Here is a 25,402-nt window from a genome sequence, read left to right on the forward strand (position 1 = left end):
TTATAATGACTATTATGGTCTATCTTAGGTTAAATTTAGTCTTACAATCAAGAAAATAAGATACCAGCATTGCATATTCACAGGAGTTTTGCAGCATTGATAAAGTTGTGGGATATCTATAGTTCTTACAATACTGAATTAGAGCTGCAGGAAGTTCTGAATAACATTATTTTAGTTTATGAATACCAAATTTTAGTAAGCCTTAAAAAGCTTCAAGTGACCTTTAATTGTATCTTAAGTTAAAGCTATGACATTTAGTGTCATTTGCTCATAAAAAGCAAAGGACTTGCGTTCCTGGATCAGTTTGCAGCTTAACAAGGACTTTACCCATTGTTGCACTGTGCTCAGTACTTAAGAATCACTGTAAGGGATGAATAGGAGGAATGTTAAGTACATGGAACCTAGGTGACTGAATATCCAAGAAGAGTGAAAGGGATAAGGATAATGTTTAGGTTTCTGGTTCAAGAGATTGGGTGGAATTCTTAGTTTTAAAGCTTTGCTCTGTGTTTGTTTACTCTTGCTCCAGCCAAATGATCTCCTTACTCTGGTCTTGACCATTGGCTTGTGCTACTTCCTGTCCTGCCTGAAAGGCTCTCCTTTCTGTTTATTTAAATGCCACTCATTCTTCACTGCTTAGCTACACCCCTCGTTTTCTTCTTAAAAGTTTTTTTCAATGCACCCTATCTGACATTGACCCATATAAAGCAGTGACAGTCAAAGCTCAGGATTCACTTTCATTGTTCTCTCTTACCTCTTTTCAACTGAAACCTTTTATTATCCCTAATGGTGTGTGTACACCTTGTCTTGTGTGTTTGAGGACAAATATGGCACCTAGTTACAACTGTACCTGACCTTACTGGAGTCAGATATCCTTAAATGAAAATAACAATAAGGAAACCAGTAGTCATCTCTGAATTCTCCCAGTCCATAATGGCACCTGTAATGAATGACCAAGGAGATATTCTACATATCTTCATTTAATTGGCCAGGTTATCCTCTGCATAGGAAGACATTAATCTTCCTTTGGTAGGGAGAACATTTTGAATTTTTACTTCTGGCAGTGGTGATAGGTTGCACTGAACTGCCTCCTCTGTCAACCAATAGCATATATTCATAAATTGTTTGCAAAACTGAGTTTCATAGCCAGTTTGGAAACCCAGGTTCTTCCAAGTCTGAAGCACATGTGAAGATCAAACGAGGGACTCGACCTAATTAGCACCACAGGCTGACACATTAAAATTTCAATAATGTATGATTTTTCTCCAACAGGTCTGAACCACTAGATAGCAATTGATGCTGCATTCCTACCCATGCGTTGCTCAAAACATATCCAGACATCTCAAATCGACACACTGTTGAACTGCATGAGTTATGGCTATGTATATTCAGTAAAAGTAACTGACAATGACCAATTGCCAGGCCCTGGAGCACTTGCAAGTAAGACAATTTCAGTGTTTTTTCACTCAGAAAGAAAAATACTATAAACAATCTTGGCCTTTTCTCTTTGATAGAATATTATTATATAAATAGTTCCAGCCTTAAAATTTAATGTAGTTTAATTTAACATTATTTAATACATGTACCCCAAAACTTATCAATGAGAATCTCTCTTTTAAGTGACATGAACAGCAGGCATTTTTAGACATATTGAAATGTAATTCTTTCATCAGGCCAAGTGATATGCACATGAAGCAGCACAAGTCTTCACTTTTCTCCTTTTAACTCAGGTGAGTCACTTTGTCTTTTTTACCTTGCAATTGCCTGAAATCACAATTCCTCTATACTACAATACAGTAAAATTGTTTTTTCTTATAAATGTTTAATTATTCAAGTGCTATGCAATAAATTCCTTGAGGACTGCTGAGTGTATTTATCCTAATAAAGAAATCCTTCAAGCAACAAATTGTTTAAGCTGCTTCATAATACAACACAATTTACTTTTTATTTTGGTACCGGGGATTGAACTCAGGACCTCACACTTGCCAGGCAGGTGCTGTGCCACTGAGCTACATCCCCAGCCCTATAGCAAAGTTTAAATCATTTCTATATACCTATAAATTTTCTGTCCAGTTATAATTATCCTATTCATTTTCTGTTGTCATTTGCATTTTCTAAGTGTGTAGTAAGGTTTCCATCAGTTTTCACTGAGTTTATCAAGATGATACATTTAAAAGGGCATTTAAGAAAGCTTTTATTTTCTTGGGATATTTTGGTAGGTCTTTCTAACTGATGAAACTCTGGAATGTATTTTGGTTTTTTTGTTTTGTTTTTGTATTTTGTTTTTTCAACAAATCTTATGAGCTTTGCCTGTTGATGAAGTAACTTTTGACAGTAATGCTTATGCAAACTGAGCTTGAATATTGAATTATATAAGGGATGAGGTTCTTTATTTTTCCATCTTTCATTTTAGAAATGATACATTAGTTGACTTCAATATTACTTCCCATATTGCAACTCCTTGGCCTTTCATCACTTTCAAAATTCTACTAGTGACTAACATGTCATTTAACTATTTGTGCATTAATGTTCTTATTTTATGTAATACCCACTTCTATCACATGTCTTCTGCTATACGTATATACTATTGTTGATATAAAATATTAGTTGAGAGTTCTTGGCTATCTACTTGTTACTAGTGCCAATATTTTTCCATTAGTTACTAACGTGGTAACATAAAAATACCTAGCTCCAGTCTCCTAAAGTAGTTAATATTTGAACATGAAGAACAAGGATCACTGGGAAAGAAAAGTGAAGTGGAAATCAAAAAGAAAAGGGATTCATTTTTAGTGAAATAACATGTTTTTCATGGATAGCATTAATAATAATAGTGTCCATTTTTTCTCTTTACCATTATTCCTGAGCATTTTAAATGTTTCAGTTAATCCTGTTAAGAACCTTACAAAATGAACATTATTATTCCCTATTTATAGATAACTAGAATGAAAATCAGAAAGATTCACCAGTACAGGTAACAGCGAAAATTCAAAGGCACATCTGTCTGATTCTGAACTTTTCCATTCCTTTCATGATTCTAGGTTGAAAAGTAAAAAGTTACAGAGTGGTGTAATGTAGTGATTCATGGTACAATACTAGTATCATCCTGTAAATGTTTCTATGGTTTTCTTTATATTACAAAGTCTATAGGTTAGTTAAAAATTCAAACAGTAGAGAAATGTACTCAGTAAAGCTGAAAATCCCACTCCTTGCTTTTCCATTTCCAGCCACTGCGGCTAACCTACTTACCTACTCTCTGGAGATCATCAGTATTCTTTTAGTCCTTTAAAAAATTATTTTAGCACATAACACTATATATTTCCCTCTCTCTGAAAGAAGTACACATGATTGAATTGTATAAATATATGTTTCTATAACTCATTTTTTCCCTTTGAAAATATTCTTGGACATTTTTCATATTAGTATATAGAGAGCTACCTCATTCTTTTTAGCATGTATATCCCATGTGCCACCCAAAATTAGAAAATTCAGTGAAAGACTGTGATCTTCTGGTAGACTATATAACAAAATTTTGTACTTCATTGACTTGTTAATGTGAAGATACAAACACAGTAATATATTTCTGTTGCTTTAGAATTAATAAATGTATATTATCACTTGATAAATTCTTCTCATAATAATAGTTTGCTATGTTTTCTAAGAAACTGCCATAGTAGCTACCTATTTTCAACAACCAGAAATTTGAACACAGATGTTTAACTTCAAATTTGAATAGAAACATTACTAAAACATAAAGTAAATTTCCAGAAGTTGTTTATTTTTGAATAGTTTTTATTTTCAGTACAGTATAAGAATAGAAATCACACCTGTATACATTTTGAAATCTTTGCCTGTGATTTTCAGCAATAGCTATTTGTTTTCCCCCTGTCCCCCATTTATGTGGCATGAAAATTGAGTTGCCTTCTAAAAGTTATAATAGCCAAACACAGAAATCCACATTCCATTTGACAAACATTTTTAAAATCCATATGAAAACTTCATGTTAGCTCATTTAGCAACTACATATACAGCCCCAAAATATGAAAGAAAACACAACAAGTACATTCAAGATCTGATAGAAGACCCCAAAAGTTATCGCATTTTAACTCTAATAACACAATAAAAATTGTAACACAAGATTCACTATTTTAATTAGAATTTAAACCAGTTATAAAGAGTGAAAAACTGAAAGCATTTATGAGCAAACTGCAATATGTCTTTAAGTTCACAGACAAACCAATACACTTAAAATTAATAGCATATGAAGCCACAGAACTATAGACTACAAAGTCTTCCACTGAGTAGCTTTTTACCAAATTTTACCAGTTCTCTACTGATAGACATTTGGACTGTTTCCTTTTTTTTTTTTTTTTTGCTATTAGCAAACAGTACCGCAATAAGTGAATGTATATATGTGTATGTATAGTTATTGTATACTTATCCAGCTCTATCTATAAGATGAATTCCTAGAAGAGAAATACAAATTCTCAAGGAGTGTGTATTTAAAGTTTTGGTAAATATTGTCAATTGTTCTAAATAACACTTGAATGAAAAGCAAGAATGCCATTTTACTTATACCCTTGTAAATATAAGATTTCTGAGCTTGAAAATCTTCATGTTTGCTAGCCATTTATAGTTGTTCTATGAACTGTATAGAACTTTCAGTGGTTTTATTTTTTCCATTTTCCTATAAGAGTATTCTTTTTTATTAATTTGTAAATTATCTTTTTGTATTAAAAATTAACTACTTGTCATGTGTTGCAAATATATTTACCCATTTCATTCTTGTGGCTTTGTGCCACAGCACTTCACCAAAACTTAACCAGGCTATTTACAGCTCTGCTTTAGCCTTCATTTCTTGCTTGTTCAGAGCCTGGAGGTTAGACAGAGGTAAATGATCAGTCTTCTTAGGCCTTTTCTGAGCATGTATCAAGCCCAGAATATACATAATAGACTTCTTGATTCCCCAGTCTACACAAGAGCATTTAAAAGGCCATATCACACATACATCCCATTTCCCAACCTCTTCTAATTTATAGTCTGTCTATTGTATGTTCCCAACATTATAACCCACTCAGCTCCAATAGACAATGCTTTTGCTTTCTATGCTTTCAAGGCTCTGAGGAGAAAGCCACTCCAGCCGTGAGAATGCTCCAAACTGAGTGAAACGAAAGTAGAGCTCTTGTAGGAACTGTCAAACAGGTCAAAACACAGTCACATCTTTGAGAACAAATTCTGCATTGCTCCCTTTGGTACTAGCAACCTCAACAGGTGTGTGAGCTGCCATCTTCCTAGTTGCCAGTTATCTGAGGAATAACTGGTAGACAGACAATTTAAAACACACCAAGATCTTACAACAGTGCAGCAGTTTTTCATTGATCTTTCTCCTTGATGTTTTAGGTTGTGTCTGGATTCCAGAGATTGGCAAATGTTGATTCAGAGAGTTTTTTTATGAAATGTTTTCTGGAAAGACATATCTCTGCTGTATTTATTCATGACATTCATCTGATCCATTTTTTTTAATTCTTTTATTGGTACATTTTAGGTGTACAACACAATTACATTTCTCATCGGGAACTTGTACCTTTACATGATGCATATTGGTCCTTATTTTCCCCCATTCCTAGCCCTCCCTTCACGCCCTCCACCCTTCCCTATTTACAAAGACTTTATTTTCATTTTTTCCATTTCTCAGCATTTTTCCTTTCCCTTCTTTCCTTTCCCCTGCCCCTCCCACTACCCCTACCCCTTTGGACCCTTTCTTCCTATTGTGCATTATCAATTATTCATTCTAATCATTGGTACATTTTAGGTATACAATATAATGACATGCATTGTTGGAAATTTGCACCTTTACATAATCTCTCTTGGTTCTTATTTTTCACCCTTGCCCAGCCCTCCCTTCAACCCCTCCATTCCTCCCTATTTAAAAAGATTTTGTTCCTATTTTTCCATTTTCTCATATTAATCCCATTCCCTTCTATCCTTTCCCCTAGACCTCCCACTTCCTTGCCCTTTGCCCCTTTTCTTCCTATTTCACATAACCTATTATACATTTTAGTCCTTATTTACACTTTCAGTTTTTCACACCAGAGAAACTATTTGGTATTTATATATGTGCGTCCTATTTATTTCACTTAAGAGTATTGCCTCAATGTGCATCCACTTAGCTATAAATGTCTCTAATTTCTCATTTTTTATGGCTGAGTAGTACTCCATTTTATTAAAAAACCACATTTTCTTTATCCAGTTTCCAGTTGATGGGCACTTGGGCTGTTTCCAAGTTTTAGCTATTACAAACTGTGCTGCTATGAACATGGGTGCACATATATCACTGTGGTATGATACTTTTAATTCTTTGGGGAAGATCCCCAGCAGTGGAATAGAGGGGTCAAATGGGACTTCCAGTCCTAGTTCTTTGAGGTATCTCCATACTGATTTCCACAGTGGTTTCACCAGTCTACACACCCACCAGCAGTGGAGCAGGGTTCCTCTTTCCCCACAGCCCCGCCATCATTTGTTATTGGTTGATTTCATGATAGCAGCCATTCTTTCTGGAGTGAGGTAGAATCTCAGCATTGTTTTCATTTGCATCTCTGGAATGACCAGTGATGTTGAACATTTTTTCATGTATTTATTTGCTATTTTTACTTCCTTCTCTGAGAAATGTCTGCTCATTTCAGATGCCCAGTTTTGTATTGGGTCTTTAAATTGGGAGGTCTGATCTTTTTAAGTTCTTTATAGATTCGAGATAGTAGACCTTTGTCTGAGGAAGAGCAGGTGAAGATTTTCTCCCACATTGTGGATTGTCTCTTCACACTGCTGGTGGTTTCTCTTGCTGTCCAGAAGCTTTTTAATAAGAAGAGATCCCACTTGTTGATTGCTTGTGCTAGGTCACAGGCAACTGAGGTTTTGTTCATAAAATCTTTTCTTACACCGATGTCTTCAAGAGTTCTACCTAAGCTCTGTTCCACCCAGTCTAGCCTTTCTACTTTAATATTTAGATCTTTAATCCATTTAGATTTTAGTTTAGTGCATGGCGAGAGATATAGGTCTAGTTTGAATCTTTGGCAAGTTGAAAGCCAATTTTTTCAGCACCATTTATTAAAGAGGCTATCTTTCCTCCAGTGAGGGTGTTTGGCTCCTTTGTCGAAGATGAGATGGCTGAGTGTGTCTGGCGTTGTTTCTGCATCTTCTAATCTGTTCCAGTGGCCCTCAGGCCTGTTTCTTTGCCAGTACCATGCTGTTTTTATCACAGTAGCTCTGTACTATAGTTGCAGGTTGGGGATTGTGATACCCCCTGCCATGTCTCTGTTACCTACAATTGCTTTTGCTATTCTGGGTCTCTTCTTGTTCCAAATGAATTTTTGGATTGTTTTCTCAAGGTCCAAGAAGTATGCTGCTGGGATCTCAATTGGAATTGCATTAAAGCTATATAGCACTTTTGGAAGTATGGCCATTTTCACTATATTAATCCTTCCTACCCAGGAGCAGGGGATGTCTGTCCATTTTCTGATATCATCTTCAATCTCTCTTTTCAGAGTGCCATAGTTTTCAGAGAAGAGGTCTTTGATTTCTTTTGTTAGGATGATTCCTAGGTATTTCAGTTATTTGGATGCTATTGTGAAAGGAATTATTTGCCCTATTTCTCTCTCAGTGAGTCTGTCATTCATGTAGAGGAAAGCTCTTGATTTTTGTGTGTTGACCTTGTAACCAGCTACTTGACTGAATTTGGTTATTAAGTCTAGAAGACTTTTGGTGGAGTTCTTGGGGTCTTCTATATAGAGTACCATGTTGTCTGCAAATAATGACAATTTGACTTCTTCCTTTCCTATCTTTATTCCTTTTATTTCTTTCTCTTGTCTAATTGTTGTGGCTAATGTTTCCAGAACTATATTGAACAAGAGTGGTGATACTGAACATCCTTGTCTTGTTCCTGATTTTAGTGTGAAAGATTTCAGTTTTTGACTATATAGTATGATATTGGCTGTTGGTTTTTCATAGATGGCTTCTATCAGTTTGAGGTAAAGACTATCTATTCCAATTTTTTGTAGGGTTTTTATCATAAATGCATGTTGGATTTTGTCAATTGCTTTTTCCGCGTCTATGGAGATAATCATATGGTTTTTGTCATTGGCTCTATTGATATAGTGTATTACATTAATTGATTTTCATACATTGAACCATCCCTGCATCCCTGGGATGAATCCCACTTGATCAGAGTGTATGATCTTCTTGATGATCTTCTGCATTCTGTTTGCCAGTATCTTATTAAGGACTTTTGCATCTATGTTCATTAGTGAGATTGGCCTGTAGTTCTCTTTTTCAGTTGGGTCTTTCTCTGCTTTGGGGATCAAGGTGATGCTTGCTTCCAGGAATGAATTTGGGAGTATTGCTTCCCTTTCAATTTCATTAAAGAGTTCAAACAGTAGTGTTAGCAGTTCCTCTCTAAATGTCTTGTAGAATTCAGCAGTGAAGCCATCAGGACTGGGGCCTTTCTTAGTTGATAGTTTTTCATTACATTTTCAATTTCATTGGTTGATATTGGGTTGTTCAGAATTTTTAGGTCTTCCTCATTCAACTTTGGTAATTCATATGTAACTAAGAGTCTGTCCATTTCTTCTATGTTGTCCATCTTATTGGTATATAGGTTCTGGAAGTAGGTATTGATGATCCTCTGGATTTCTGCTGGGTCTGTTGTCATTTCACCCTTTTCATTCCTAATTGCATGGATTTGGGCCTTTTCTTTCCTTTTTCTGACAAGGTTGGATAAAGGTTTGTTAATTTTGTTGATTCTTTCAAAGGACCAACTCTTGGCTTCATTGATTTTTTGTATCGTTCTCTTAGTCTCCATTGCATTGATTTCTCCTCTAATCTTTATAATTTCCTCCTTTGTATGAGCTCTGGGTTTGTCCTGCTCTTCTTTTTCTAGAAGCTTGAGGTTAAGCAACATGTTGTTTAATTGAGCTCGTTCTATTTTCCTAATATGCGTATTCACTGCTGTGAATTTCCCTCGTAAGACTGCATTCATTGTGTCCCATAGATTCCGATATGTTGTATTGTCATTGTCATTTAATTGAAGGAACTTTTGCTCGCTTCGGCAGCACATATACTAAAATTGAAGGAACTGTCTGATTTCTTCTTTAATTTCCTCTGTGACCCATTGGTTATTCAGAAGTGTGTTGTTCCATTTCCATGTGTTTATGAAATTTTTTGAGTTTCTTTTGCTATGAATCTCCAATTTCATCGCACTATGGTCTGATAATATACAGGGGATAACTTCAATTCCTTTGCACTTACTTAAGCATGTTCTATGTGTGAGTATGTGGTCTATTTTGGAGAATGACCCATGTGCAGCTGAGAAGAATGTGTATTGTGATTTTGTGGGGTGGAAGACTCTGTAAAGATCTGTTAAGTTCGTTTGTTCAAGAGTTCAATTGAGTTCTAGTATTTCTGTACTTATTTTTAGTCTAGTTGATCTATCTATTTGTGACAGAGGGGTGTTGAAGTCCCCCACTACAATTGTATTAGTGCATATATGACTTTCCATGTCCGTTAGTATTTGTTTTATATAGTTGGGTGCACTAGTGTTTGGTCCATAGATATTTATGATTGTCATCTCTTCCTCTTTGATTGTTCCCTTTACAAGGATGTAGTGTCCTTCTTCATCTCTCTTAATCAGTGTTGGTTTGAAATCTACTTGATCTGCCAAGAGGATAGCTACTCCTGCTTTTTTTCGGGTTCCTGTCACATGCAGTAATATTTTCCACCCTTTAACTTTCAGTCTATGAGTTTCCTTTTGAATTAAGTGTGTTTCTTTTATGCAGCATATTGTTGGATTTTGCTTCTTGACCCATTCTGCCAGTCTATTTCTTTTGATTGGTGAATCGAGACCATTAACATTGATGGTTATAACTGAAACATATTGACTTGTCATTGCCATGACTTTTTCTTTTTGTTGGGTTCTCCCCCTTTCCATTTAATTTCTTGTCATGCCAGATGGGTTCATTCTGCTTTTCTTCCTGGGGTTGTGATCCTCAATGTCTGTTCCTAGGATATTTTGTAAAATTCTTTGGAGTGCTGGTTTGGTATTCACGAAGTTCCTAAGGTGCTCTTTGTCATGAAAGTATCTTATTTCTCCATCCATTTTGAAAGATAATTTTGCAGGGTACATCAATCTGGGTTGGAGGCTGTTTTCTTTTAGGGCTTGGAATGTGTCACTCCAAGCTCTTCTTGCCTTGATGGTTTGTGTTGAGAAGTCTGCTGTGATTCTGATGGGCTTTCCTTTGTATGTGATTTGTTTCTTTTCTCTGACTGCTTGGAGAACTTTGTTCTTCTGTTGTGTTTCTGGAATCTTAACAATTATATGCCTATGTGTAGATTTTTTTTTGATCAAGGCTATTTGTGATTCTATATGCCTCACTTATCTGTATGTCAAGCTCTTTTCCCCTGCTTGGGAAGTTTTCTGCCATTATTTCTGTGAAGAGATTTTTCATGTCATCTGCACTCTCTCCTGTTTCTTCTTTGAGCCCAATCAGTCTTATGCTATTCTTTTTTGCATCATCTAGCAGCTGCTGGATTGATTTCTCATGTTCCCTTATAATTTTGAAGCAATTTTTCTTTTCCTGGTCACTAATTGTAATCTTATCTTCTATATCTGAAATTCTGTCCTCACACTGGCTCATTCTGCTGTGTAGACTTTCAATGGAGTTTTTCATGTCCTGGAAATCTATTTGCATCTGTTTTATGGATTCCATTTGTTTCTTATGTTGGGATTCCATCATGTTCCTCAGCTCCTCTCTAGATTTATTAATCATGTCTTGCACTAGGGGCACAATTTCTCCTGTTATCTGAGAAATTATTTCTGATTTCATATTTTCCAGATCCCCTTTTGTTACCAGTTCAGTGGGTCCAGGTGGTTGAGTATCAGAGTGTTCCATCTCATTTTCCTTTGGGGTTGCTGTAGGTGATCTGGAAGTCTGGTTTTGACACTTATTTACGTGTTTTCTCATTTCAACTGGGGTGGGGGGCTGTTAGCGCCTGCACGGATTACCTCCTCTGAGGTGGATGAGGTGGGACAGGGGCCGGTAGCAGTGATAGGGATTGTGACCCAAAAGCCCTTTCCTGTGGGCTGGGAGCAGCCGGAGGGATGGTGGCCGGGAAATCCCTTCCTCTGGACCAGGAGCAGTGGGATGGTGGCTCAGAAGCCCCTCCTTCTGGGCCGGGAGCGGTGGGAGGAATGGTGGCCCAGAAGCCCCTTCCTCTGGGCCAGGAGCAGAGGGACAGAAGGTGGCCCAAAAGCCCTTTCCTCTGGGCTGGGAGCAGTGTGAGGGATGGTGACCAGGAAGCCCCTTCCTGTGGACCAGGAACAGTGGGACTCAGTACCTTGGTCTGGTGGTCTGGTGTCCTCTGCATCTTTGTAGTGTGGAATCAGGTGACTGCCTGTCTGCAGCGGGGTGATTCAGTGTCTTCTGCGTGACTCAGGACCTTGGTAGGGCGTGCACAGACCTGCCTGTCTGCAACGGGCTGATTTGGCGTTTTCTGTGGGACTCAGGACCTAGATAGGGCATGGGCAGACCTGCCTGTCTGGAGCAGGGTGATTAGGCGTCTTCCGCGGGACTCCAATTCTTATTTTCTAATATCATTATATGGTTTGTAATTGAATTGGTTGCTGTTAGACTGGGCGCTTTTTCAGGTGCATTTACTTTTTTTTTTCTTTGTTAAGCATTACTACCCAAAAATCTGTACATAAGTTGATGAGAGTTGAAATGTTTATTAATTAGTCCTGCTTATTTCAGTAATCAACTGTTTTTAGTAAAACCTATTCAAAGAAAATGCTTGAAAACAGGTTACAACAAGATATGGGAACTATATAAGGTTTTTACTAATCTGACATTATATTTGAGTTTGTGTGTAGTCTCCAGAAAAGAAATACTAGATATAAACTTTTCTTTTCATCCAGGTCAAACAGCATACTCTATTATCCCTCATTATTTCATTGCTATAGAGATACTGTCCCTAAAATTAGCTATAACTCTGCCACTAAATCCCTGTGGGATCTTAAGCAAAGCCACTTAAACTTCATGGTATCAATTTATTTGTAACATTTTCAAATTAATAGTACTATATATTTCTAAGACTCATTTGATGTGCAAGTGTAGTTATTAAAGCACTGAAAATGTCTTTTTTGAGTTAGTTTTGTGTGCTTCATGAAAATTTAAAATTTCACAGGGTCTCACAATGTAATTCAGTCTGGCCTTGAACTCACTATGGTGCCCATGCTGGCCTCAAATTTATGGTGATCCTCCTGTTTCAGCCTCCCAAGTGCTGTGAAAATGTAATTTTTTTATTAAGAACATTTTAAAGTCATTAAAGTATCCATTATAGCAGCTTACTGTAACCAAAAAATAAACATTGAAATCCCTTAATCACGGTTATTTTTATTGCTGGTGGGTCTTCCTAATTAGATACAGATCTGAAATATACTAGCTTTTTTGAAAAAAGTGTGCACATTTTCAGGCATCAATCAAGCTGTGTTTTTTACAGAACTCAGGCATCTCTGGTGGTATTCTAAGGTTACTGTGTCTGACACCTGGTAGTTTAAGATCTAAAAATTTCTCATAACAAGGTCTTAATACCTATTTTGCGGATGAAGAACTGAAAGAGAAAAATGTATAATTGTCAAGACACATTGTAAGGTCAAGCTTATACTAGACAGTCTTTTTTTAACACTAATTTGAGAACAAAGTAAAATATTTGAAGGATTATAAAAATATCATTTCATATTTTAGGTCAACGTGAGATAAATTCTAAACCCTGAGACTCATAAAAGAGTAAGCCAAATCACTGTAGTATATATCCAAATATTTAAGGGTCTACTCTGTGCTAAGCACCAGGTTCGCACTACGAGCAATACAATACAAGCCAAAACAAACATGGCTCCTTTCTTAAGAAACTTAGAGTGCTGTACAGGAGAAAGGCATTCAAATACTTAACACAAATAAGTGAGATAAATGCCACAAAGGAAGATACATGGTTTACATTAGAACCTTTAAATAAACGGAAGGGCTACTAGGAAAGTGTTCTCTGAGGAAATGAAGTAGAGAGGACTTGCAGCAGAAAGTGTGAGGAATTGAATAAGAACTGATTTGACTGGAGTGCAGGAAGTGGCATACAAAATGAGACATCAGGCAAAAAGACAGGGGCTCTTAAAGAGTATACAGAGCCTAATGAGCCATGGTAGAAATTGATTTTGTATCTTTAAAGCACTAAGAAGCCATTGAATGACTTATGAACAATATGTCCTGATTCCATTTACATCTTAAAATGGTCAATCTGTTGGAAGGAGAGTGAAATATAAGGAGGTTAGTAGAGACTGCTTGTTGTACCCCAATGCCTATTCTCTTCTATAGTAATAAATAACCATTTTTAGCTGGATACATGGCTCCATAGAATGAAGCATACATTTTCATTCTTCCTTTGTAGCTAGGTAGGGCTTTGTAACTAAGGTCTAATCAGTGGGAGTAAGTAAATATGATATACACAATTTCTGAACCACTCTCTCAAAGATTAGGAGGGAATGCTCCCTTCTCATTCTCCCCTTTTTGTTATCTAGAATGTGCACATAATGGTGAGACATCTTGTCTCATGCATAGAACAATATCATAGGACTGGCAGAGCCACCAGCAAGTAGGAGCCTAGGTCCCTTGAGTTATGGAGCTACCATGTCAGCTTTGTACTTCTTCTTATTTTGGCTGTTACATGTGAAAAAATTAACTGCTGTCTTATTTAAGCCACCACTTAACAGAAAGAAATAAAATTTGTATCCTTCTGGGCTGGGGATAGCTTGGTGATTCTGCTGCCTGCCTCCCAAGAGCGAAGTCCCGAGTTCGATCCCTGGTACCAAAAAAATTTTAAAAACTTGTATCCTTCCAATGCAGGATGCAAAATTAAAAACAAGGAGACCATCTAAGTGACAAGTGAGCAAGAGAGGTGAATATACTCAATATAAATTTTGCAGATAACATCAAAATACAGATTTTATTTATAAGTACCTATATTAAGGTACTATATTAAGGTACCTATATTTATAAGTACTTATATTAAGGTATTGAGGTATATTAAGTACCTATATTAAGGTATTTATAGGTACCTATATTAAGGTATATTAAGTGGGAATAATCAGAAAAGTACCATATAGTAATATCAAATGTTTGAAACTCTACTATGTAGCAATGGTTCTCAAACATGGTATATTGGTATCACCTGAGAAGTTTTAAAAATTACTATGCCTGTAACTCAACCATGAGTCTTTGGCATACAACTAAGGATCATAATAACTAAAAGCTCCCCAGATGATTTTAATGTGAGGACAAGTTTAAGAGTCATTGGTATATAGTACTGTTTCAAGCATTTGTTGAGTTTTTTATTACAGCTCAAGCTTTTCACAATTCTTTGAACTTAACTCTGATTTGGGTGCTGTAGTTTCATATACTCACACAAGCAACTTTATCATGAATTATGATGGGAAGGAAAAATTAGAAATTGATAATTTCCAAACAACTTTAATTTGCATAGAGTTCTAGCATATGAGATCTGGGTAAGACCTTATAGATAAATCCTAGTCCACCTTCTTTTATTTTAGAAGTAAAGAAAAAAGAGCTAGAGAGGTTTTTGTTTTTGTAAGTATGTAATAGTTGTTGAGAATCATTACTTGTGGAAAGTTTTGATTGGTAAGGTACTTCACAAATGTTCACAATACCACTTAAAGTACAACTACAAAAACAAAAACAAACAAACAAATATTCTGGGCCAGGGATTTAGCTTAGTGGTGCCACCGCCTGCTTCACAAGCGCAAGGTCCTGAGTTCGATCCCCGGTGCGGTGCCAAAAAATAAATAAATAAAGAAGAAATAAATTACAACTAAACACTAAAACTTTTTTGGGGGGATGGGGACTGAACCCAGAGTTTTTGCACTGAGCTATATCCCAGCCCTTTTATAAATTTTTATTTTGAGACACAGTCTCTCTAAGTCACCGAGGCTGGGCTCAAACTTGGGATCATCCTGCCTTAGCTTTCCAAAGTGCTGGGTTTACATACCTGTACTACCTTTATATATTGGATGTTGAAGCACAATAAGAATGAAATAAAATGACAGCAAGAACATTGGTTATCATATAAAGTCATGCACTTCAACCTGCAGAGCAATTTAACCGAATAGGTTAGTAAAGTTCTCTTTAATACACTGGCACTGCTCCAAAGTGTTATGGGAAATTTTTAAGGAATATGATGATGGAAAAAATATAATGTGAAGATTTTTTAACAAAATCTGACTTCTATTCAATTTAGCTAACTTCTCACTAATTTTTTTATTAATACATGTTTGCTGTTCATAATGATCACATTCATCATGGGAGATTTGCACATGTACCTAACACATCGTAATTTTTTGTTGCCTTTCTCTTCCCTCCATCCATGAACAAGTTCTTCCTGTGTCCTAATAGCTATCCTCCATTTTGCTCTCTAATCAGTTTTTAACAAAGATAGGTGAAGGTGGCATTTATCAATTAGCTTTACCAGTGGCAAAGGCTGTGTGGATTATGGGCATCCCTAAGAACAAAAACTACCAAGCTTGTGACTACAACACTGAGTTTACTATCTTGTGAGAAGATTTTCCTTTAGGAGCAATTTAACAACTAGTACAAATGGTTAAATCAAATTTTGAGGACTTCACTAATTATATTTTGAATGTTGATGTTGGATTTATCACAGATGACTGTCCATCAATAATCAGTAAGTTGGTGCGCTGACAGTAATATTTGTAAAAACAGTATCATTTCTACTTTCAGTCTGATGATTTTCTTTAACACATTAAAATAGTATTTCAAATAGCAAAATGAAAACCTATTTGTGTTTACTATTAAATAGACCACAAACTAATATATAAGACCTTTAAACTTTCAATTCAATTACATGAATTATTAAATGATTACTATGTGCACAGTTTTACTAATACCAAGGACTGCAAAGAGATATACAGATAAATAGTTGGAGCTATGATATGACAGAAAGGCTTATATTTGTATTTTGCATCTGTTAGGATTTATTCAGCAGGTTGTACTGTTAATTCCCAGAACTTCTTACCTGTGCTTGGTGATATTAACTGTAAATTCCCACCTGCAGGCTTCATTGCTACGTTAATATCTCAGATACATAAGAACAGATGAGTAAGGGGAAGAACCAACTTCAGTCATCATTTCTAACAGTGTTTCCTATTCACTCTTGTCCTATCCTCTTGACTGTGGTAGTCTTCCTGATTCAAGAATACTTACCTTGCCAAGGATTTAGTTCAAAATCACAAGGTCCTGAGTTCAGTCCCTGGTACTGAAAACAACAACAACAAACTGCTATAGGAATACTTGCCTTGGACTATGGACTACCACAGTTAACTTGCTTGCCTTCCTTTTAACCTGGTGATTTTCTTCCTCTCTGATAACCTGATGCCTCTTTGTCTAGATTGCTGACGCTTGGCCCAGTGAGATTCTTGTTATCTACATTTGTCTTGTCTGTTCATCTGTTCCTTCAGCCACCCTTAGCACACATTGCACCCTCCCTATCCCAGCAAATTGCCCGGAGTAGTTGACCCTCTAGCAATGTGTAACCAACTGCTTTTAGTTTTTAATGTACATCTGATTTAAAAACAGAGCTTAAAATGAAAAAACCAATGAAATAAAGCTCTGTATACGTTTGGAAGAACAAAAATTTAAAACTCAGTTTTAAAAATTAAGCCTGGAATTGTCCTTTAGAATACAACAGATAAGGGGAAAATTTAATGGAATGCAGCAACTAACAGGTATCAATCAACAAATATTTGAGTGTGTAACATAGGCAAGGCACTGTACTTGAAAGGAAAAGATCTCAACACTGAATTGTTTACTTTCTAATGTATAAACAACATAGCAGAGGATATTCCCTGGGGAGCTTGCTAAGGAAAATTCCACAAAGAAATTAGCGGGGGGGGGGGGGAGTGGTAAAATTCTTTCTTCTAATGCCACAGCAATTAAAATTACGGATCTTGACTTGCTCCCGGCTGAATTGGTTGATCGCATATTCCAACAGGGCTTGGAAAACCAGTTTAACATTTTAGATATTCTGAGAGAGGTGACTTTCAGCTTTGTGACATGTGATTCCCAAGAGTCCATTTCCTCATTCCAATCAACTCCCTGTTTATTAAAGTGCGTTCTCTGGAACAGTAAAAAAAAATTTCACTGCAGGAAGTCATCCGATTCTGATAAGTTAACGTGTAGAATAAAGTTGATAGTGTTATGTATTACTAAGATAATTTGGTTAAGGGTTATATGGGTGTGTACCATTGGAGGAGGGACAGGCAAAGGGACTGTAGATAACTAAAGTGAAAAAGAGCTGATGCATTCAGAGCTTTTGTTGCTAAAGGTGAGATCAGTTACCTGCCTGCAACTGAAATTTCAAACTTCTGTTTAGCAGGGACATGAGTGCAAAATGGTGACTGATAGCTGGGGATATTAGCAGACCTCTTAAGTTTTATGCTCAACTAAAGGAGCAATGAATCAGGAGAATAAGTCATGTTTTTTTCGGCTCCTTGTGATTTTTACTTTTTTACCTAAAAGTACACCATCGTTTTTAATTGATGCCTATGTGACTGCGACTTACTACAATGAAACTAGCAACTACACCACAACAGAGACATGTGAATGTGGCGTTTATGGATTAGCTTCACCAGTGGCTAAGGCTGTGGGGGTGGTGGGCATCCCTAAGAACAACAACTACCAAGCTTGTGACTACAACACTGAGTTTACTAATACTAAGAAGCCCTGGATTGCGCTGATAGAAAGAGGTAATTGTACATTTTCAGAAAAAATTCAAACAGCAGGCAGAAGAAATGCGGATGCTGTTGTGATTTACAATGCTCCAGAGACTGGCAACCAGACAATACAAATGGCAAATTTTGGTAAGTCATAATTGATTCCCCAAAAGAGTTAATGTTTTGTTTATATTAAAATGATGTTTCCACCTAGAATTAGTTTGGGATCTGGTGATGAAGTTATAAAACAATTTTACCATACATTTTCTTATATGGTACCACTTAAAATTACTTTAGTATTATTCAGAATTTTTTAACTAATTTCTCCAAAAATGATAGCAATTCGTGAAGTGACTCCTATTTACTTTCAGGTTTTCTTAGCTCTGTTAGTTTCTTCGGCACAAATTACATAATTGTTCTTTAATAAACTGTGCCTTTATCTCTAAACATTTAAAAAATCTTAATTTAATTATTATTATTTGTACTTTTCCATTTCATTCATTTTGTCTTGCAAAAGGATTACATATATTCAAGTATGTGAAACTACAATACTGACTCATTATTATGATTTAACAATAGAATATTTTATGTGTGTAAAATGTTATAGAAATGAAAAATTGACTCTCCATTATATATGTAAGATTTTAACCTTTGGGAGGAACTAATATAAAACTGTTCTGTAAGAAATGTTTTTAATTTAAAAACATGGCAAAAATAGAGTGACACTGAAATTCACATCAAAGATAAAAATTTCCCTTAGAAATATTTACTAATATTTATTTTTTTATTAAATTCTTTTATTGGTACATTGTAGGTATACAACAAAATTACATTTCTCATTGGGAATTGTTCCTTTATATAATGCATCTTGGTTCTTATTTTTTCCCTATTCCTAGCCCTCCCTTCACCCCCTCCATCCTTCCCTATTTACAAAGACTTTATTTCCATTTTTTCCATTTCTCATCATTTTTTCCTTTCCCTTTTTTCCTTTCCCCTGCCCCTCCCACTACCCCTACCCCTTTGGACCTTTTCTTCCTATTTTACATTATCGATTATACATTCTAATCATTGGAACATTTTAGGTATACAATATAATGACATTGATCATTGGAAATTTGCACCTTTACATAGCCTCTCTTGGTTCTTATTTTTCACCCTTGTACAGTCCTCCCTTCAACCCCTCCATTCCTCCCTATTTACAAAGATTTTGTTCCTATTTTTCCATTTTCTCATATTAATCCCATTCCCTTCTATCCTTCCCCCTAGCTCTCCCACTTCCTTCCCCTTTGCCCCTTTTCTTCCTATTTCACATTACCTATTATACATTTCAGTCCTTATTTACACTTCCAGTTTCTCACACCAGAGAAACTATTCGGTATTTACACATCTGTGTCCTATTTATTTCACTTAAGAGTATTGCCTCAATGTGCATCCACTTAGCTATAATTGTCTCCAATTTCTCAATTTTTATGGCTGAGTAGTCCTCCATTTTATAAAAAAACCACATTTTCTTTATCCAGTCTCCAGTGGATGGGCATTTGGGCAGTTTTCAAGTTTTAGCTATTACAAACTGCACTGCTATGAACATGGGTGCACATATATCACTGTGGTATGATTCTTTTAATTCTTTGGGGAAGATCTCCAGCAGTGGAATAGTGGGGTCAAATGGGACTTCCAGTCCTAGTTCTTTGAGGTATCTCCATACTGATTTCCACAGTGGTTGCACCAGTCTACACTCCCACCAGCAGTGGAGCAGGGTTCCTCTTTCCCCACAGCCCGGCCAGCATTTGTTATTGGTTGATTTCATGATAGCAGCCATTCTTTCTGGAGTGAAGTGGAATCTCAGCATTGTTTTCATTTGCATCTCTGGAATGACCAGTGATGTTGAACATTTTTTCATGTATTCATTTGTTATTTCTACTTCTTTGTCTGAGAAATGTCTGTTCATTTCAGATGCCCATTTTTCGATTGGGTCCTTAAATTCGGGAGGTCTGATTTTTTAAGTTCTTTGTAGATTCGAGATAGTAGACCTTTGTCTGAGGAAGAGCAGGTGAAGATTTTTTCCCACATTGTGAGGTGTCTCTTCACACTGCTGGTGGTTTCTCTTGCTGTGCAGAAGCCTTTTAATAAGAAGAGATCCCATCTGTTGATTACTTGTGCTAGTTCATGGGCAACTGAGGTTTTGGTCATAAAATCTTTTCCTACACCAATGTCTTCAAGGGTTCGACCTAACCTCTGTTCCAACTGGTTCAGAGTTTCTATTTTAATATTTAGATCTTTAATCCATTTTGATTTTAGTTTAGTACATGGTGAGAGACACGGGTCTAGTTCTAATCTTTGGCAAGTTGAAGCCCAATTTTTCCAGCACCGTTTATTAAAGAGGCTATCTTTCCTCCAGTGAGGGTGTTTGGCTTCTTTATTGAAGATGAGATGGCTGAGTGTGTCTGGCGTTGTTTCTGCATCTTCTAATCTGTTCCACTGGTCCTCAAGTCTGTTTCTTTGCCAGTAACATGCTGTTTTTATCACAGTAGCTTTGTAGTATAGTTGCAAGTTGGGGATTGTAGTACCCCCTGCCATGTCTCTGTTACCTAGAATTGCTTTTGCTATTCTGGGTCTCTTCTTGTTCTAAATGAATTTTTGGATTGTTTTCTCAAGGTCCATGAAGTATGCTGCTGGGATCTCAATTGGAATTGCATTGAATCTATATAGCAGTTTTGGAAGTATGGCCATTTTCACTATATTAATCCTTCCTACCCAGGAGCAGGAAATGTCTGTCCATTTTCTTATCTTTTTCTTTTTTTGTATTAAATTCTTTTATTGGTACATTGTAGGTATACAACACAATTACATTTCTCATTGGGAATTGTACCTTTACATAACGCATCTTGGTTCTTATTTTTTCCCCATTCCTAGCCCTCCCTTCACCCCCTCCATCCTTCCCTATTTACAAAGACTTTATTTCCATTTTTTCCATTTCTCATCACGTTTTCCTTTCCCTTTTTTCCTTTCCCCTGTGGCTCCCACTACCCCTACCCCTTTGGACCTTTTCTTCCTATTTTACATTATCAATTATTCACTATAATCATTGGAACATTTTAGGTATACAATATAATGACATTCATCATTGGAAATTCGCACCTTTACATAGTCTCTCTTGGTTCTTATTTTTCACCCTTGCCTAGCCCTCCCTTCAACCTCTCCATTCCTCCCTATTTACAAAGATTTTGTTCCTATTTTTCCATTTTCTCATATTAATCCCATTCCCTTCTATCCTTCCCCCTAGCTCTCCCACTTCCTTCCCCTTTGCCCCTTTTCTTCCTATTTCACATTACCTATTATACATTTCAGTCCTTATTTACACTTCCAGTTTCTCACACCAGAGAAACTATTCGGTATTTACACATCTGTGTCCTATTTATTTCACTTAAGAGTATCACCTCAATGTGCATCCACTTAGCTATAAATGTCTCTAATTTCTCACTTTTTATGGCTGAATAGTACTCCATTTTATAAAAAAAAAAAACCACATTTTCTTCATCCAGTCTCCAGTGGATGGGCATTTGGGCTGTTTCCAAGTTTTAGCTGTAACAAACTGTGCTGCTATGAACATGGGTGCACATATATCACTGTGGTATGATTCTTTTAATTTTGGGGGGAAGATCCCCAGCAGTGGAATAGTGGGGTCAAATGGGACTTCCAGTCTGAGTTCTTTGAGGTATCTCCATACTGATTTCCACAGTGCTTGCACCAGTCTACACTCCCACCAGCAGTGGAGCAGGGTTCCTCTTTCCCCACAGTCCCACCAGCATTTGTTATTGGTTGATTTCATGATAGCAGCCATTCTTTCTGGAGTGAAGTGGAATCTCAGCTTTGTTTTCATTTGCATCTCTCGAATGACCAGTGATGTTCAACATTTTTTCATGTATTCATTTGTTATTTCTTCTTCTTTGTCTGAGAAATGTCTGTTCATTTCAGATGCCCATTTGTGGATTGGGTCTTTAAATTTGGGAGGTCTGATCTTTTTAAGTTCTTTATAGATTCGCTATAGTAGACCTTTGTCTGAGGAAGAGCAGGTGAAGATTTTTTCCCACATTGTAGGTTGTCTCTTCACACTGCTGGAGGTTTCTCTTGCTGTGCAGAAGTCTTTTAATAAGAAGAGATCCCATTTGTTGATTATTTGTGCTAGTTCATCGGCAACTGGTGTTTTGTTCATAAAATCTTTTCCTACACCAATGTCTTCAAGGGTTCTACCTAACCTCTGCTCCAACTGGTTCAGAGTTTCTATTTTAATATTTAGATCTTTAATCCATTTTGATTTTAGTTTAGTGCCTGGTGAGAGATATAGGTCTAGTTCTAATCTTTGGCAAGTTGAAGCCCAATTTTTCCAGCACCGTTTATTAAAGAGGCTATCTTTCCTCCCGTGAGGGTGTTTGGCTCCTTTATTGAAGATGAGATGGCTGAGTGTGTCTGGCGTTGTTTCTGCACCTTCTAATCTGTTCCACTGGTCCTCAAGTCTGTTTCTTTGCCAGTAACATGCTGTTTTTATCACAGTAGCTTTGTAGTATAGTTGCAGGTTGGGGATTGTGATACCTCCTGCCATGTCTCTGTTACCTAGAATTGCTTTTGCTATTCTGGGTCTCTTCTTGTTCCAAATGAATTTTTGGATTGTTTTCTCAAGGTCTATGAAGTATGCTGCTGGGATCTCAATTGGAATTGCATTGAATCTATATAGCAGTTTTGGAAGTATGACCGTTTTCATTATATTAATCCTTCCTACCCAGGAGCAGGGGATGTCTGTCCATTTTCTGATATTACCTTCAATCTCTCTTTTCAGAGGGCCACAGTTTTCAGAGAAGAGGTCTTTGATTTCTTTAGTTAGGATGATTCCTAGGTATTTTAGTTTTTTGGATGCTATTGTGAAAGGAATTATTTGCCCTATTTCTCTCTCAGTGAGGCTGTCATTGGTGTAGAGGAAAGCTATTGATTTTTGTGCGTTGACCTTGTAACCAGCTACTTGACTGAATTTGGTTATTAAGTCTAGAAGACTTTTGGTGGAGTTCTTGGGGTTTTCTATATAGAGTATCATGTCATCTGCAAATAATGACAATTTGACTTCTTCATTACCTATCTTTATTCCTTTTATTTCTTTCTCTTGTCTAATTGCCATGGCTAATGTTTCCAGAACTCTATTGAACAAGAGTGGTGATAGTGGACATCCTTGTCTTGTTCCTGATTTTAGTGTGAAAGATTTCAGTTTTTGACTATATAGTATGATATTGGCTGTTGGTTTTTCATAGATGGCTTCTATCAGTTTGAGGTAGAGACCATCTATTCCAATTTTTTGTAGGGTTTTTATCATAAATGCATGTTGGATTTTGTCAAATGCTTTTTCTGCATCTATGGAGATAATCATATGGTTTTTGTCCTTGGCTCTATTGATATAGTGTATTACATTACTTGATTTTCATATATTGAACCATCCCTGCATCCCTGGGATGAATCCACTTGATCAGGGTGTATGATCTTCTTGATGATCTTCTGCATTCTGTTTGCCATTATCTTATTAAGGATTTTTGCATCTATGTTCATTAGTGAGATTGGCCTATAGTTCTCCTTTTTGGTTGGGTCTTTCTCTGCTTTGGGGATCAAGGTGATGCTTGCTTCCAGGAATGAATTTGGGAGTATTGCTTCCCTTTCAATTTCATTAAAGAGTTCAAACAGTAGTGTCAGCAGTTCCTCTCTAAATGTCTTGTAGAATTCAGCAGTGAAGCCATCAGGGCCTGGGCTTTTCTTAGTTGATAAGTTTTTCATTACATTTTCAATTTCATTGGTTGATATTGGGTTGTTCAGAATTTTTAGGTCTTCTTCGTTCAACTTTGGTAATTCATATGTATCTAGGAATCTGTCCATTTCTTCTGTGTTGTCCATCTTATTGGCGTATAGGTTCTGGAAGTAGGTATTGATGATCCTCTGGATTTCTGCTGTGTCTGTTGTCATTTCACCCTTTCCATTCCTAATGGCATGGATTTGGGCCTTTTCTTTCCTTTTTCTGACAAGGTTGGCTAAGGGTTTGTCAATTTTGTTGATTCTTTCAAAGAACCCACTCTTGGCTTCATTGATTTTTTTTTATCATTCTCTTAGTCTCCATTGCATTGATTTCTCCTCTGGTCTTTATAATTTCTTCCCTTGTATGAGCTTTGGGGTTTTCCTGTTCTTCTTTTTCTAGAAGCTTGAGGTTCAGCATCAGGTTGTTTAATTGGGCTTGTTCTGGTTTCCTAATATGCGTATTCACTGCTATGAACTTCCCTCACAAGACTGCTTTCATTGTGTCCCATAGATTCCGATATGTTGTATTGTCATTGTCATTTAATTGAAGGAACTGTCTGATTTCTTCTTTAATTTCCTCTGTGACCCATTAATTATTCAGAAGTGTGTTGTTCCATTTCCACGTGTTTATGAAATTTTTTTAGTTTCTTTTGCTATGGATCACCAATTTCATCACACTATGGTCTGATAATATACAGGGGATAACTTCAATTCCTTTGCACTTACTTAATCATGTTCTATGTGTGAGTATGTGGTCTATTTTGGAGAATGACCCATGTGCAGCTGAGAAGAATGTGTATTCTGATTTTGTGGGGTGGAAGACTCTGTAAACATCTATTAAATTCATTTGTTCAAGAGTTTGATTGAGTTCTAGTATTTCAGTACTTATTTTTAGTCTAGTTGATCTATCTGTGACAGTGGGGTGTTGAGGTCCCCCACTACAATTGTATTAGTGCATATGTGACTTTTCATGTCCGTTAGTACTTGTTTTATATAGTTGGGTGCACTAGTGTTTGGTGCATAGATATTTAGGATTGTCATCTCTTCCTGTTGGATTCTTCCCTTTACAAGGATGTAGTGTCCTTCTTCATCTCTCTTAATCAGTGTTGGTTTGAAATCTACTTGATCTGCCAAGAGGATCGCTACTCCTGATTTTTTTCGTGTCCCCATCTCATGGAGTATTCTTTTCTACCCTTTAACTTTCAGTCTATGAGTTTCATTTTGACTTAAGTGTTTTTTTGTGTGTGCAGCATATTGTTGGATTTTGATTCTTGACCCATTCTGCCAGTCTATTTCTTTTGATTGGTGAATCGAGACCATTAACATTGATGTTTATAACTGAAATGTATTGTCTTGTCATTGCCATGACTTTTTCTTTTTGTTCGGTTCTCCCCCTTTACATTTAATTTCTTGTCATGCCAGATGGGTTCATTCTGCTTTGCTTCCTTGGGTTGTGATCCTCAATGTCTGTTCCTAGGCTATTGTGTAAAATTCTTTGGAGTGCTGGTTTGGTATTCACGAAGTTCCTAAGGTCCTCTTTGTCATGAAAGTATCTTATTTCTCCATCCATTTTGAAAGATAGTTTTGCAGGGTACATCAATCTGGGTTGGAGGCTGTTTTCTTTTAGGGCTTGGAATATGTCACTCCAAGCTCTTCTTGCCTTGATGGTTTGTGTTGAGAAGTCTGCTGTGATTCTGATGGGCTTTCCTTTGTATGTGATTTGTTTCTTTTCTCTGACTGCTT

General features: G+C 36.6%; 1 protein-coding gene across 1 annotated transcript in view; it reads left to right on the top strand.

Annotated features, from left to right (window-relative positions):
- Positions 1–17,253: 17,253 nt before the first annotated feature.
- Rnf128 (ring finger protein 128) overlaps positions 17,254–25,402 on the top strand; it is a 110,740-nt gene continuing 102,591 nt past the window's right edge. The window contains exon 1 of the mRNA XM_004861472.3: positions 17,254–17,980. Coding sequence (XP_004861529.1) covers positions 17,575–17,980 — 406 coding nt within the window. The 5' untranslated portion in view covers positions 17,254–17,574. The remainder of the gene's footprint in view (positions 17,981–25,402) is intronic.

The sequence above is a fragment of the Heterocephalus glaber genome, unplaced genomic scaffold (genome assembly GCF_053883595.1).
Source record: "Heterocephalus glaber isolate CG9 unplaced genomic scaffold, H.glaber_assembly_v1.0 deba00001613, whole genome shotgun sequence".
NCBI classification, from domain to species: domain Eukaryota; kingdom Metazoa; phylum Chordata; class Mammalia; order Rodentia; family Bathyergidae; genus Heterocephalus; species Heterocephalus glaber.